Below are 14,929 nucleotides of genomic sequence, written 5' to 3'. Positions count from 1 at the left end.
ACTTGACCATGCCAACCCACTAACCGTTGCAAAAAAAAGAAACGTCCATTTTGTAGTAACTTAACTTATTCAGCCGGCGCTCACAGTTGCACATTGTGTGTAACGTTACCCTGGGGGCTAACATGTCCCATAAATAAATGAATGAGATTTTGCTGTACTAATTACCATATTTAGTCACAGAAGTATTATTTTTGGTTCAGTTTAGTTTGTGTGCGAGAAGCATTCCTCAGTGAGTTTGTTGGAAAAACATCGCCTTCAGCAAGTGAAATTATGGGTGAAGAGGCAGGCACTTCAGCCGTTACGCTAAATGTTGTTTTCTTGTAATGTGTGGTACATCCTTTTTCTTAAGTCTGAAAACTTGATTGGGTCAACCATCCATTTTCACCCAAGTTAAAAAGCTTACGACTTTTATAAAATTCTGCTTTTACATCAACCAACTCAATAAAAAAAAAATCACTAAAAAGAGGTAGCTCGTAGTATAGCCATGAGAAGGAATGTGAGGTTTGTGTAGAAAACTCAGAACTATATCTACTGACTCACCTACTACCATTCAAAGAAAAACAGAACCTTACTATTTGTTAACCTCTCCCCTCGATTGTTATTTTTACTGGGGAATAACTAACTCCGTTCTTTGTAAGGTACAGCTTTATTTGGTTACTGTTCTTTTAACTTGTCACCAGGGTTAGCATCTTTCGAATAATTGTTTCAAAAACTCATAATCATGTTCCATGGAGATTCTTTAAGCTCACTGTACACAAAGTGCACAAATTCCTGCACTATAAAGACTGTGCTGCTGTTTCTTCCCTCCTCAGGACACTCTCTCCCTGAAACTGGGACTTCATAGGCCAGAATTTCTGCAAGGTAAGGCAAACTGAAAATTTGCGCAAGAAAAGTTAAAGTCAGCAATCTACTTTGATGTCATTATCGGGTGTGAATTCCATCCATGCTGGGAGAGAAACAGATCTGATGCCAGAACCTATGAGCTAAACTCAAGTGGACCTGTGGATTCCTTTGCAAACACTGACTTTCTTGAAAACTATCATTTCGGACTTCAACCTTTTTTTTTTTTTTAAAGCAACATCTTTTTTTGAGCATAGAGAAGTTTGTGCTAAAAGTCTTTCCTTACAAACCCTCTCATCTAACTGAAGGCCTTTTTTCTTCCCAGCATTTCAGTGTTGTTCTAGTGTTGGAGCTCTGTAAAGTCAGTCCAGTGATAGATCACTCATCTAAGCCAATTTTCTTCTTCATTGGTTTCAGTATCAGAAACCTCATCCCATTCAGAATTTTCTAACTTCATTTTTTTAGAGGATTAAAGTTGGGGACCATTTTAGTTTTAAAAACAGGACAGTTTTGGTATTCAGTGAGGATCACTGCCTAAAATTCACTGACAACCTTTTACGATCATTCTCTTCTAACATGTTGCCCTGTATTTCCAGTAATATCCCCAGAATTAATATTTCTTTGGTTCTTAGACATCTTCCCCCTGATTTGTTAACAGTCAGTACACCCTACGGTACTAAAGAGAACTGTTTATCTTCTAGTATCTTTGACAACATAATCCTTAAGTAAATTTATTACCCTCTACTCTGACTCCCCCAAAAGTCAGGGCACTTTTCAGAGCACACATCTCCCAAGAGTCGAGATGCCATTAGTACACTGTTCTTGAAGGACCACTCCCCCCCCCCCATTATCTATCACCCTTATTCTGGTTCAGTTTGTCTGGGGTGAGGCCTGGGTGTTGGGATTTTTTTTTTTTTGGAAGCTACTTATTTGATTCTAAGGTGCACCCATGGTTGAGAGCCACTGAGAAAGAACAAAGGAATATGCTTTATAGAACTGTTGCTTCCCCATGAAACCCCTTTACGAGACACCTTTGTAACTAGATGAGAAGTGGAAGAAGTAGCTAATGTCTGCCTTTTCTTGCCACCCTCAAAAGTCCCTGGGATCCTCAAGCATAAATGAATCTCTGTTTTGGGATGTTTTTTTTTTTTTTCTTCTCCCACCACGACTTCTAGAGGGACCTTCACAGAAGGGTCCTGCTTGAGAACTTTAGTGGGTTACATAGCTCATTTGAGGAGTCTATTCAAAGCTCCTCTGAATTACGCTAGGGAAGCAGGCCTGGGTGCAGCCTGGCTGGTGCTGGCTCTCCTGCTGGCCCTGAGGAGGCTGTGCAGCCGGCTCCCTTGGTTTGTTGACCTCGGTCATCCTCCAGGCATACCCTCCCAGGTGATAGCTTCTGAACTGCCCCCTCTCCTAGCCCCACGTTCCTATATATCTCCAGATTTCATTCTATGTTACTGGAGCTATAAATCCTCAAAATACTTATCGCAGCAGATTGTAACTGAGTAACTCACATTAGTAAGCATTTTAATAAAACGTACATATGCCACAAGAGATTGAAAGGCAAGAAAGTAGAAAATCATGGGGCAAATGCCCGGGGTAAGCTGTGTCATGTACGTACACAGTGTGTACCATTGTGTCCACGGCGGACTTTCATCATCATGAAGGCCTGGAACACGCACTCATGAGCTGTGCCACAGCCAGGCAAAACGGGGCCTGCGCCCTGCAGGGGCAGCTGGGGGGTATTTCCAGGCATTCGCTCACTTTCATCCAGGATTTGTCAACACTGACGCTACTGACTTCCTGGGCCAGGCCAGTTTTTGTTGTGAGGCACGGTCCCGTATTCTGTAGGCTGTTTAACAGCATCCCTGTCTCCTGCCCACTAGATGCCAGTAGTTCCCCTAAGCCGTCACACCCCAAAATGTCTCTAGGCATTACCAAATGAGTAGGTAGGGGTAAATTGTCCCCCTACGAAACCCACTGGTGTCGTCTGAAGATACTTTGTGTCTGCTCATATCAATTTTGTTTCAGTATCAGACAAAATTTGAAACAACAGTATTAAAAAATTAAACCCCCAAATGGGGGCTCTACCAAATAGGTATTCTAAAAACTAAAAAACACAAATAGAAAACTACCATTTATATTCAAAAGAATGGAAAGGTAAATACTTGATACATTCTAATAGCCAACCAAAGAAATACCAGTTGTGGGGTGCCTGGGTGGCTCAGTTGGTTAAAAGTCTGACTCTCGGTTTTGGCTCAGGTCATGATCCCAGGGTTGTGGGATCAAGTCCCGTGTCAGGCTCCACACTGAGCGTGGAGCCTGCTTGAGATTTTCTCCCTTTCTCCCTCCACCCCTCTCCCCCGGGGGGTTCACATGTGCTCTCTTTTTCTCTTTCTCTCTCTAAAGTAAAAAATATGTATATATTAAAAAAGAAATATCAATTGTATGTCAGCTGTATAGTTTACTGTTTCAAGGGAGAAATTTTTTAATAAGCCACTCATTAAAGCTTAAGGCCACAGGCTCAGATAACCTCAAGAGGAGATGAAAGATTTCACATCTTTGGAGTAGACTTCTGAGCAAATTTCCACATTGTTCAAATCCAGATTTCACCATCTTGATTAAAATGTGATATAATTTATGAAAAATGTTTTTGTCACAGAAATTCAAAAGCTTCACAAAAAAAAGTTGAAGAAAATTGTGGTTTTTTTAATTAAATGAGATTTGAATAGCTATTGAGAAGCTTCACAGATTGAGTTTTCTGAGTGCGACTGAGTACGGACCTGTTCCCATTAGGCAGGACTGAGGCTGGGCTTCAGTGTGTGTGGTTCAGCCAAGCAAAACAAAAACCTTTCATTATGGAAATATTTAAACATGAAAGTAATCAAAATTGTGTAAGACAGCCTCATGTATTCATCATCCAGTATCTTCTCAGCAGTCCCCATCTCAAAGCCAGCTCTACCTGACTGCTTCTCACCCCAGGACCTCTGCCTCTCCTGTGTGGCCTTGAAGCAAATCAGTCTTGTCCTCGATAGAAAGGGCCTCTTAAGGGAAAGGGAGCCACAGTCTTGTGTGTTACTGATGATATCAGTCCATTTTCTTTTAAGGGCAGCTCTCTGCTTGGACCTTGCTAGGGTCCTTTCACTGATCAGCCTATGCCCCTACCCATTTACTCTTGAGATACATTTTTCATATCCCAAGTTGGAGTTCAAAATGGAGGAGAAAAATATCTCAGGCCTGGCATAAGAACATACGAAAGAATATTTTCTCCTGTATAAAATTTTAAAAGAAAATAATTGCTGCTCAAAGTAAGAGACTCACAGGAGAATATGCCAACTATGGTGTTGTGATTGGGTTCTGGGGAGTTGAATGTCGTCTGCAGCCAGTAGTCCTTTGGATAGCAAATGTTAGTATTCTCTATTAATTTCCCTGGGTTTGGTGAGAAGGATTTGGGAAAATCCTTGAAGACATGACTGGTAAACTCCATCTGTCTTCCCTAATTCATTCCTTTATTCTCACGTTCTCTTCTCTTCTCCCCTCCTTCCTTCCTTGCTTGCTTCCTTCCTTCGTTCCTCTCCTCTGCCTCCTTCCCCTTCCCCCAAAAGTTTTAGCTAGGCACATGGCCACTCATCTAGCCATCTAGAGACTTCATTTACCAGTATCCTTTGGCTAGGTGTGGCCATATGACTGAGATCTTAGCAGTGGAATGTGAGCACCAGTCCTCTGCCCCACTTGCTTCAAAGGACATCACGCTCCACTTCCTCCCCAATAGGGAGATTCAGTAATGAACCTGGCTACTTTGAGCCCCGAGGGTAGGAGGCACTTGGGGAAGATAATGGAGCTGACCCACTAGCCAGTCGCTGGATCACCTCCTGAAGCAGGCCTCCAGAACCCCAGAGAAACAATTGAGCCACTCTTATTTTGGGTCTCTATCCAACACTTCCACCTCTCCCCTAATCAATCCTAATGGAGTCATTCTTTCCCAAAGTGCATCATTTCGTTACACTTCAGACTTCATTCTGTGGCCTTGAAAAACATAGCGTCCGTGTTTTCATTTAGCAGCTGTCCTGCAGAGAGTGGGATCAGCCCCCCACCCAAAACTGATGGGCATTTGGGGACTGGTGATGGCACACCCCCAAAGGATGTGACAAGATTTATGACTCCTGGGATCTGCTGGCAAGGGTGGGGCAGGCGCACATCAGTCCAGGGGGCACTAGGCAGGCAGTTTGGTTGTTCGTAGATTTCACTGTGATCAGGAGGCAGGGCCAACCTGAGAATTCCTGCCTGCTGGGGCTGGGTAGCTCGGCTGTAGGGCAAAAAGAAAAGGGGAGTCTGAGGCTTGAGAGCAGTGTTCAGACATCCATACTGGGGTTTTCCTCTTTATCGCAGCCCTGAAATAATATCTTCATGAGAACCTGATAATCAAATGGAAGAATAATCCTCAAACCAGTAATGGCTGAACTCACTTATGTATTTTGGTCATGAAAATATTAATTCTCCAGACCTAAGAAAATGCATAAATCCATTTCTCTATGCCACTCCTCTTAATTCAAATATGTCCTCTATCCCTGGATTAAGAAATTTTGGAGACAGGGAATGTCCCTGAGGCCCTTTATGACTGTAAATTTTCTTAGGATGTTTAAATGAATTTTAATCTCACCAAGAAGCGCGAGATAAAGGGAAGAGAAAAAAAAAGACTTTAAGTGACAAACTTTGAGTGAACAAAGCTGTTTTTTCAAGTAGCAAAAAGTAAAGTAATATGCCATTAGCAGAAGACTAATTATGCCTTTGTATAACTGTGTTCCTTTCAATAGAGGCAGGTTATTAAATATATATCTAAAGGTGTTTAATTCTAATACCTTTCTAAAACTTATAAGGAAACTTAGAAATTAAAAGGAAATCTTTTGTCAGACCACATGTCACCATACTCATAAAGGATTAGAACAATTATGCAAATCAAATTCTAGAAATAGCTCCGGGTATCCCATAATTCCTCAAGATAGATATGCAAATTACACTGCTCGTGACTGGGTTGAAAGAATTACACAATGTACAGTTACACTCTTTATGTCGCTATCCCTGATGCGAACCTGCGACAGGGGTTCCTCCCTGTCTCGTCTCCTTCTTCCTCTTCTACTAAGCACATTGCCATGCAAATTGGTCAGTGCTCAGGAAACACGTTGGGGAAAATATATGGAGGAATAAGCGGGGAGAAAATAAAATGTGAAGTGACGAAGACATGGAAAAGTTTCATCTCCACATGCATTTTACATTTCATGATCTCTGGAGAATATTCTAATACGGCATGTATTAAGTCAGCATCGAAACTTTAATAATTTTCCAAAGCCTTTTGGAATTACAGCACGTCTGTAGTTCAGGAAAATGAAACCATTTATTGCCCTGACCAGGTTCCAACACAGGGCCTAACCAAAAAACAATGTGCTCCTCTCACATATCATATCCTGGCATATCCTAGAAAGCTCCGTAGATTGGCACATTCAGGTAGTAGAAATCAATCAGGGAAATTTTTACATCTGTACTTAGCCAACAGTTTATATGTTCTCCACCTAGAGTAGACTGGTCACTTAAATCTTTATTTATAAATGGCGAAATTATTCCTCCTAGAAGCCAAGTAATATTAGCTTTAATGTACCCATCTCCTTGATGTTACAGAGAAATAAGAGAATTGTATTTATGCCTTGACATTGCAGCTTAAAATGTTTTTGCATGTTTTCACCATGTAATTTGAAGTGACTTCAAGACTTGAGGCTTTCAGATAACAAATTTCAAGCTGCCTGTTTCTCTTAAATGACTGCATGCAGGACACAGGATGCACTAAATACCTACTAAGGCTTTCCCCCTGCTTTTTCCTTGACCAAAAGCACAAAATACCTTTTTCTGTAGTGAAAGCCTGCTACTCTTTCTTCTTTTGGCAGGGAAGTGGAGTGGTCTTCTTGAGGACTACCTGTTTCATTTCTGTTAAGTTCTGACTTGTCTAATTAATAATGGCTTTGCGGGCTCTCCTTGAAGCAAGATTTTATATAACAAATTTCCTCCATTAAAATGACCACATTCCTTACTGGCGCTTGGACATCTGGGGAGAATTGGAACAGAAAATGTTGAGCAGAGAATTACGTGGTTTTATTTCACTTAGAGGACTTTATTTTTTTTTAATGGACACCAGGGTGAGGAGAATGTGGGAGTCAGAAGGTAAGAAGAACCCAAGAGGAGGGGGAAGAAGAAAACTGGACAATTTTGTTCCAGTCTTCCGGTTTTTCCTCCTTTCCTCACTTGGGTAACCAGAGATCCCAGACAATTGATGATGATGTCTGATCTCCTCATTATCCCCAAGGGCCTTATCTAGGGCCTGCTTTGGACATATATTATGTTCTGACTTGATTTGTGGCTCGAGGCACGTTTGCTAGGTGTCTCCAATTAGCTTGCTAACTCATTAGCATACGGGGACCTTCCATATCCCCGTCTCCTCCCGCCCTGCCCAACACACAGAAACTGGCTGCTTATTAGCTTACAATACGAATTGATTACTGTCCATGGGTTTATTCAAGTGGTTTTCCATTTTCCTGTAACTAGATTTATGATGTCAAAATCTTAAACATACACTGGTCAAAACTAGCCTGGTAATAGGTAGTCTTTTTCATCTTCTAGGTTTATTTCATTCTAAGAAATCAGGTCAAAGTTCCTCTTTTTCCAAAGGCAGGTTAATTCAACAGTCAACAGCAGGCTGAATGACCTGATACTTGGAAAGAGTGAGTGATTTAAATAAGTCTAATTTTTTTTTAACTTTTTAAATACAGTTCTAGGATATCAAGTATTCCTGTCAAAGGAGCGAAGGGAATCGAATATTTTAAGTACTGTTGCCGGTAATTGTTGCTTCAAAAAGCATCATTATTAGTGCCTGAAGCAATAGTAGTTTCTATTTCAAGACTAGGAGTCTATAGGTATGAGGTTGCTTATGGGTTTTTTTTTAATGTTTATTTATTTTGAGAGAGAGAGAGAGAGTTTAAGTAGCGGAGGGGCAGAGAGAGAGAGAGAGAGACAAAATCCCAAGCAGGCTCCAAGCTGTCAACACAGAGCCCAATGTGGGGCTCAGTCCCACAAATTGTGCAGTCGTGACCTGAGCAGAAACCAAGAGTCAGACATTTAACCTGCTGAGCCACGCAGGCATCCCATGAGCTTGCTTGTTTGGTTAAGCAGCTCACCTCTGTTAAAATAGATGCCTTTCTGGTCTGTTACCTTCACTGTGTTGACAGTATCTCTCCTCATGGTTGCAAGATGGCTGCTGTGGCTCCCAATGCCAAATCCTCACCAAAAACACCCCCAAAGAAAGGAAGTGGTAGGGCTGGGGGAAGACAAGAGAGCTCTATTCTTGGGCTGGGTTGAACCCCCAGGGTCTTGTCTAAGTTGAGGAAAAGGCATAAAGAACCCCTTCGACTCAGACTAAGTTTGCTTTAACTTCTGTTCACTCCAGAAGCAGCTAAAAAGCAATGCAAAGTATATTATTGATTTTGGTCTAGAATGTGAGTGGGTGGAGACAGTTTCCCATTACCTCCTTTGCCTCTCATGGAGAGGGTCCTGAAGCTCAGCGGCCTTGGCAGGTGACACAGAATGACACATCTGCCAGGTGAATGGAGAACAATATTTTACATCCACTGCACTTTCTAACCCCAGATATCTCAGCACACAGACAATTCAGAATGCCAGTAAGACCATAAACTTGCTACTCAACCCACCATGGCCCTCAGATCTAAAGAGTAGGTTTGGAGACTGGAACGTTTTGCAGGGTTTGCCCTAGAACCGTCTTACCCCCTCCCCTCCCCCGTGGCAGCTAGTTGACTCCTAATGTCTAGGAATTCACACCTTACATCTGAACGCTTAGTAGCAGTTGCATTGGGGAATGGGCATGAGGACTTTAGACACAAGGAACAATACATGCAAAGACTTGACCCATTGCAATCTGTTCAGGGTATGGCAGTTGTGGAGCGGCTGGAGGGCAGGGCCTGGGAAAGGAAAGGACAGAGGTGAAAGCTAAGGGAGCTGAGAGCCACGGGCATACACGAGGATTCATACAGGTAAACACAGTGCACCAGGAGAGCCCGGAGGAGGGTGGCTGGGCCAAGAAAGGCTTGCAAAGTCTTGGATCTGGGTCCAGCACGAACCCAATGTTCACCAGGACCCAGAGGTATGGGTATACAGGTGAGTTCCACCTATGCCATCCCAGTTCTTAAATACTGCAAATATTGCCTCTGCTCTGGAGGGATTGGTGAGAGATTCCCAGAGAAGGGGACATAGGCTTTGCAAGGAGAGCATATACAAAGGTCATCATCAAAGGGAGGATGTCTTTGCATTCCATCCTGCAGGCCTTAGAAAGATGGTAAAGGTTAGACTGGATCCCACCCCACCCACCCCCCATCCCTCTGCAAAAGGAAACCCTAGCTCAGCCCTAGGACTCAGCACCTGTTATCTTTTAGTGGGCAAGGCACTTGAGAAGGCGGGGGGGGGGGGGGTGAGATCCAAGACTTGGCAAAAGTAATTGTGCCATGTTTTACATCTTTCAAAAAGAGAAAGGAAAAAAGGAAAGGGAGAGAGAGAAGAGTGGAGAGAGGGAATAGAGAAGAGGGACAAAGAAAGAAGGAAAAGTAAAAAAAAAAAGTCAAGAAAGAAAAGGAAAGTGGAAACAAATATGGCAAAAAATGACAAGATTTGTCAAGGCTGGATACTAAATAGATTATTGTCATTGTTTATTGGCTTGTTATATGCTTCCCCACTTGAGATATTTCTTTTTTTAAAAAAGGAACAGTTAGGTGGAAATGTAAATAGATACCCTTTTTCTGCAAAGCTTATAGACGTAGGATATCAAAACACGTAAAAATGCATAGTTTTGAACCAACAGTTCCATGCCAGGACATTCAGATGAAGATTTATGTACATGAAATCTATTTTCCATTGCCTCAAGTGCAGTGATTACCTGTTTATCTCACGGGAGAGTGGGAGGGGTGGAGACGTGCTAAATAAACTTCCCAAGTAAACAAATGTGCTATTTTAATAGAAGTCTTCCCCAAAGACTTTGTACCTGTCCGGCAATTGATGAGTATTCTGAAACGCAACTAAACTTTTTCTTGATGATGTTTTATTAATTAGCAATCAAAGTACATGTTAATAGATTCATTGATCCAAAAAGCTGTTGAGGTGTGAGGGGCTTTTTGCATCTCTACACCATTCCCCTAGACAGCTCGCTTCTCTGCCTCTTTGTTCTTCTGTTTCTTTTACAGTTGACTGTCATTTCTCATTACTCTTCACCTGAACTCTCATTAGAAATCATCCACCTAATCAGAATGAAGCACAACAAAACAGAACCACATAATCGAATGTGTAGACATGCCATCTGAAGTGAATCTCTGTCTGAGGGGCACCGGGGTGGCTCAGTCACTTAAGCGTCCCACGCATGATTTTGGCTCAGGTAATGATCTCACAGTTCGTGGGTTCGATCCCCGGGTTGGGCTCTGCACTGACAGCACGGAGCCTGTGTGGAATGCTCTCTTTCCCTGTCTCTCTCTGCCCCGCCCTGACTCGTGTTTGCTCGCTCACTCTCTCAAAACAAATACATTTTTTTAAGAAATAAAATAATAAAGTAAATCTTTGAACAAAGGCCTGTTGGTATATCTCCAGCCAACCGGTGTGCTTCTTAAAGATGTTCTTTCTTGGATCCACCCACAACCCCTCCTAATAATCTCTGGACCATGCAAGCACTTCAGGTAATTCTTATGTATATTAAAATTTGAGAATCACGGGTTTATGGATTTTCCTGTTAAAAAACAACCACGAACTCAAATCCATATATAGAGAGCAGTCTGAACGGGTTGTCTCAACAGTCAGGTTGCTGCCTAAGGCTGAAGATGTTCAGGGGTCAAATGGTTTGGGCCTTGCTCCATGCCAGGTGCTAAATAGTCTACAAATCACATGGGCTTAGTGACTTCTGTTGTTTTGAACTTGGATCCCTGGGAGGCAGAGGAGGGTTAGATGAAGAGCCTGGGCCTGTCTGTCTTTGGGTTAGCTGAGATTTCTGGCAAGTGGCTGTCGGATAATTAACATCTACCTGGTCTCACGACCTGGGGAGGAAGAAGGTAATTGTTACTTGTATTTTCCAACTATGAGACCATCTTCAGACTGTCTTCTGCGGACAAAAAAGAATACTGCTGACCATTTATCAGAGATAAATTCGCCACACCCTCATTATGACTTATCCCTCTTGCACTGAATACTTAATAGTTCATATTATACAATATGAACTACAATAAATTTCAACATATTTACTGTGCTCATATTTATTGTTTTTATCAAAATGATCGCTTTGCTCACACTCGTCTTCCGTATGTTTATTAAAAAAAGTTTTAGGGGCGCCTGGGTGGCGCAGTCGGTTAAGCGTCCGACTTCAGCCAGGTCACGATCTCGCGGTCCGTGGGTTCGAGCCCCGCGTCAGGCTATGGGCTGATGGCTCAGAGCCTGGAGCCTGCTTCCGATTCTGTGTCTCCCTCTCTCTCTGCCCCTCCCCCGTTCATGCTCTGTCTCTCTCTGTCCCAAAAATAAATAAACGTTGAAAAAAAAATTAAAAAAAAAAAGTTTTAAAGCAATATATACTACTGCGTTCCTTTAAAGAAAAGATGTGCATCTTTTTATCTTGTATCTTAGCTAGACTCCAAATGCCTTAGATATTCTGATGGTCAACTCAAGAGCCATGCACTCACAGGATAATGGAACGAATACCGTATTTAGAAGTGTATCAGTACCAGTCACAGTCTCAAACAACAGCAACAAGAAACCACTCCAGAATGAAAATACTGGTATATTTGTATAATGCAAAGAGAAATACAGATATAAATCCTCAAAACGGAAGGTACATTAATAAAAATGTAGCATTATAAGCAAAAAATATTATACAGTACTTGCAGAATTTAGTCTTTCCGTTTAAGATTACAGTGTGTCTACCAAATATTTAAAAGTATGGTTGTCATTATTAATTTAAAATATCCATCAGATGAACAGCACAGCTTAACCTAGCAAACATTTTAAGGAAATGCTTTGTCTTGTAGAAGTAGAGTTATCATTATATTCCATTCATTGATACCATGAACAAAAGGAGAACAGTTTTCAAAGTGGAAATTAGTTTCATAAGACAGAATAAAACTGGGCGTCTCAAAGCACAAGCTGTTTCCATAAACGTATTTTCATTTTTATTGGCAAAAAATACCTAAGCAATTCTGACTTAGTTCTGACTCTGCTTCCCAGAGCCTTCCCAATCCGTGAACCACAATCAGTACAAAAACATGCAATACTGGTTTTTTTTTCTCCACACCATCACTGACCAAAACACTTTTACTCTTTTTAAAAGTTACAATTTTACAGAAATGTTTCCACTCAAGATTGGTATAATACAGAGAGCAGTTGTTGCCGCTGATGTGTATTTTTCTAGTAGTATAAAGTAAGGTAGGAAACAAATCTTGTCACTTGTCACTGCTGAAAAAACACTGCCTCGCTACTTTACGCTGCCATTTCTGCTCTTCAAATTCATTACCCATACTGAACAAAGTTTTCAACGCTTTCAAAGAACCAGAGCAGCACAACTGACCCCACGGCCGGCAACTCAAGGGGGAACTGACGACAATTTCCCCTCCCCCCCTTTCTCCTGCTTCCCACAGAAGACCCTCAAGAAATCGAACTTGTGAAGTCCCCTAGGTTCCTCTACTTCACTGCGAAATGTAATGCCACTTGAGGTTGTCAAAAATAGCTTCTGTAGAAAACTGGCCAAGGTCTTTAGGAAACGTTGCATGAAGAAAATTAGTGTAGGCTTTATTAAAAAAAAAAAAAAAAAAAAAAAAAGGAACACATGGGATAAAAGACGTCAGTACCAGTACAAAGACTCCAAGGCCTATTGTTCAGGATGAAAATATACTTAGTAGGACAAATGCACGGAGCTGGAGGTGGGGCTGGAACATCGAAACCCATCCCTCCCTCCCCCCCCCCCACCAAAAAAAAAGTAGTCTGTACAATCCAAGTGCTTAACCACTTTGAGAGTCATTTTGAAGGCAGCTTAGAAAATTAAGAAGGGGGCATAAGAGAGAGAAACGACGTCACTGTCCGAGCCAAAGGGAAAGGCCGGGTGGGGCGTACGAGGCAGGAGAGCCCCTCACAAGCCGATGCCTTTCAAATCGCAGGGGAGGGTGGCCTGGGTGGTCTGGGGGCTCTGGCAGCAGGGGAACTGGGCCCTGAAGCAGTCCCTCAGCTCCCTGTTGAAGAGGAAGCACACGACAGGGTTGATGCCGGCCTGGGCGAAGGTGAGCCACACGGAGGCCGTCAGGTAGGCCTGGGGGACGGCGCCGGGCCGCACCAAGACCCGCAGGTAACTGGCCACGACGTAGGGCCCCCAGAGGAGCAGGAAGAGCAGCGTGACGGCGTAGAACATCTTGCACAGCCTCTTCTCCGTCTTGAACTCCTCGAGCACGAGGAGGCGGCGCGCGCCGCGGCCGGGCCCCGCCGGCCGGATGCCCACGAGCGCGGGCGGCGTGGGCCCGCGGCCGAAGCCCGCCGTCCAGTTGGCGGCCGCCTGGCCGGTGGCGCCGGGGCCGTGGAAGGTCCAGTCGTGGCTGACGGCGGGCACGAGGCGCGCGGGCCGCATCTTGCGGCGGTCGTGGATGAAGAAGAGCAGGCGGAGGTAGACGAGGTGCGTGGCGCCCACGACCACGGCCAGCAGCAGCAGGAAGCCGAGCGCGCCCGGGGCACCGTCGGGCCGCTGCTCCAGGGCGCACGGCGCGTCCTCGTCGTCGCCGCCGCCGCCGTCCAGCACCGGCGGGAAGGCCGCGGCCAGCGCCAGCGCCCAGGCGGCGCACACCAGCATGGCGGCGCACGGCCAGCCGGCCAGGCGCTCGGCGTAGAAGCGGTGGTGCGCGATGGCCAGGTAGCGGGTGACGCCCACGCCGAGCAGCAGGAAGGCGGCGTGGAAGCAGAAGAGCGCGGCCAGGAAGGCGAGCAGCTTGCAGCCCAGCGCGCCCGGCGGCGCCCCCGCCGCGGCCGCCGCACGCCGCGCCGCCAGCATGACGGCCGGGAGGCAGGCGAGCGCGCGCAGCCCGTCGGCCAGGCACAGGTCGAGCAGCAGGTAGTACGGGGCGCGGTGCAGGCTGCGCTCCCGCACGATGAGCAACGCGAACAGCACGTTGCCCGCCAGGCTCACGCACAGCAGCAGGCTCAGCGTGGCCAGCTTGAGGCCCAGGGCGGCCGCCTCGCCGCCGCCGCCGCCGCCCGGCTCGCTAGCGTTCGCCATCGCGGCCTCCCCAGGCCGTGCGCTCCGCTCCGGGGCCGCTCCCGGCCTCGCCGCTCCCCAGGCCCGCCCGGCCCGGGCTCCGCCGCCGCGCGGGCCCCGGGGCGAGCTCCCCGGCCGGCGGGGCTCAGCCCGCGGCCGGCTGGCCCCTCCCGGGCTCTCCGAGCCGCCGCCGCGCCGCCGCCATCTCAGGAATGATGCGCGCAGGAGGCGACGGCCACTCCCTGCACCTTGGGCGCCGCGGGCTTCACTGCGGACAGGGCCGTGCCGCCGCCCGCAGCCCCCCGCATCCTCCTCCTTCTCCTCCTCCGCCGCCGCCGCGCCTCTTGGCTCTGCCCCCCGCCGGGCCCGCCGCCACCGCCGCCGCCGCCGCCGCTGCCGCTGCTGCCGCCGCCGCCGCCGTCGCCGCCGCCGCGGAGCCCCCTCCCCTCTGCCGGAGCGCGCAGCGTGGCCGCCGCCGCCAGCCCCGCCGAGGCAGCCCGCGCCGCCCGGGCCGGGCTGGGCTGGGGGGCGCCGCCGCGGCCAGCCGCGGGGCCGGGAGGCGGCCGGGAGGGAGGCAGGGCCCAGGACGCAAGGTGGCGACAAGTCGCGTTTGGCCCCAGGTAACGGGGGTCCGGCGGCGGCGTCTGGCGCCCGCGCTGGGGTCACGGTGGCCGTGCGCAGGGGGGAGGTGGCTAGGGATGGCAGGGTCGGGAGGCCTGGGGGGAGGGGGGGCGGGCAGGAATCTGTGGGTAGAGCCTTCTGCCCACTAGCTAATGA

General features: G+C 46.4%; 1 protein-coding gene across 1 annotated transcript; it reads right to left on the bottom strand.

Annotated features, from left to right (window-relative positions):
* Positions 1 to 11,681: 11,681 nt before the first annotated feature.
* GPR27 (G protein-coupled receptor 27) lies at positions 11,682 to 14,551 on the bottom strand. Its single transcript, XM_023249957.2, has one exon. The coding sequence runs from the start codon at positions 14,171 to 14,173 to the stop codon at positions 13,043 to 13,045; it is 1,131 nt and encodes a 376-aa protein (XP_023105725.1). The 5' UTR covers positions 14,174 to 14,551; the 3' UTR covers positions 11,682 to 13,042.
* Between the last annotated feature and the right edge of the window lie 378 nt (positions 14,552 to 14,929).

The sequence above is a fragment of the Felis catus genome, chromosome A2 (genome assembly GCF_018350175.1).
Source record: "Felis catus isolate Fca126 chromosome A2, F.catus_Fca126_mat1.0, whole genome shotgun sequence".
Classification (NCBI taxonomy): Eukaryota; Metazoa; Chordata; class Mammalia; order Carnivora; family Felidae; genus Felis; species Felis catus.
The sequence above is the reverse complement of the archived record's forward strand: the minus strand, read 5'-3'. Positions and strand labels throughout refer to the sequence as shown.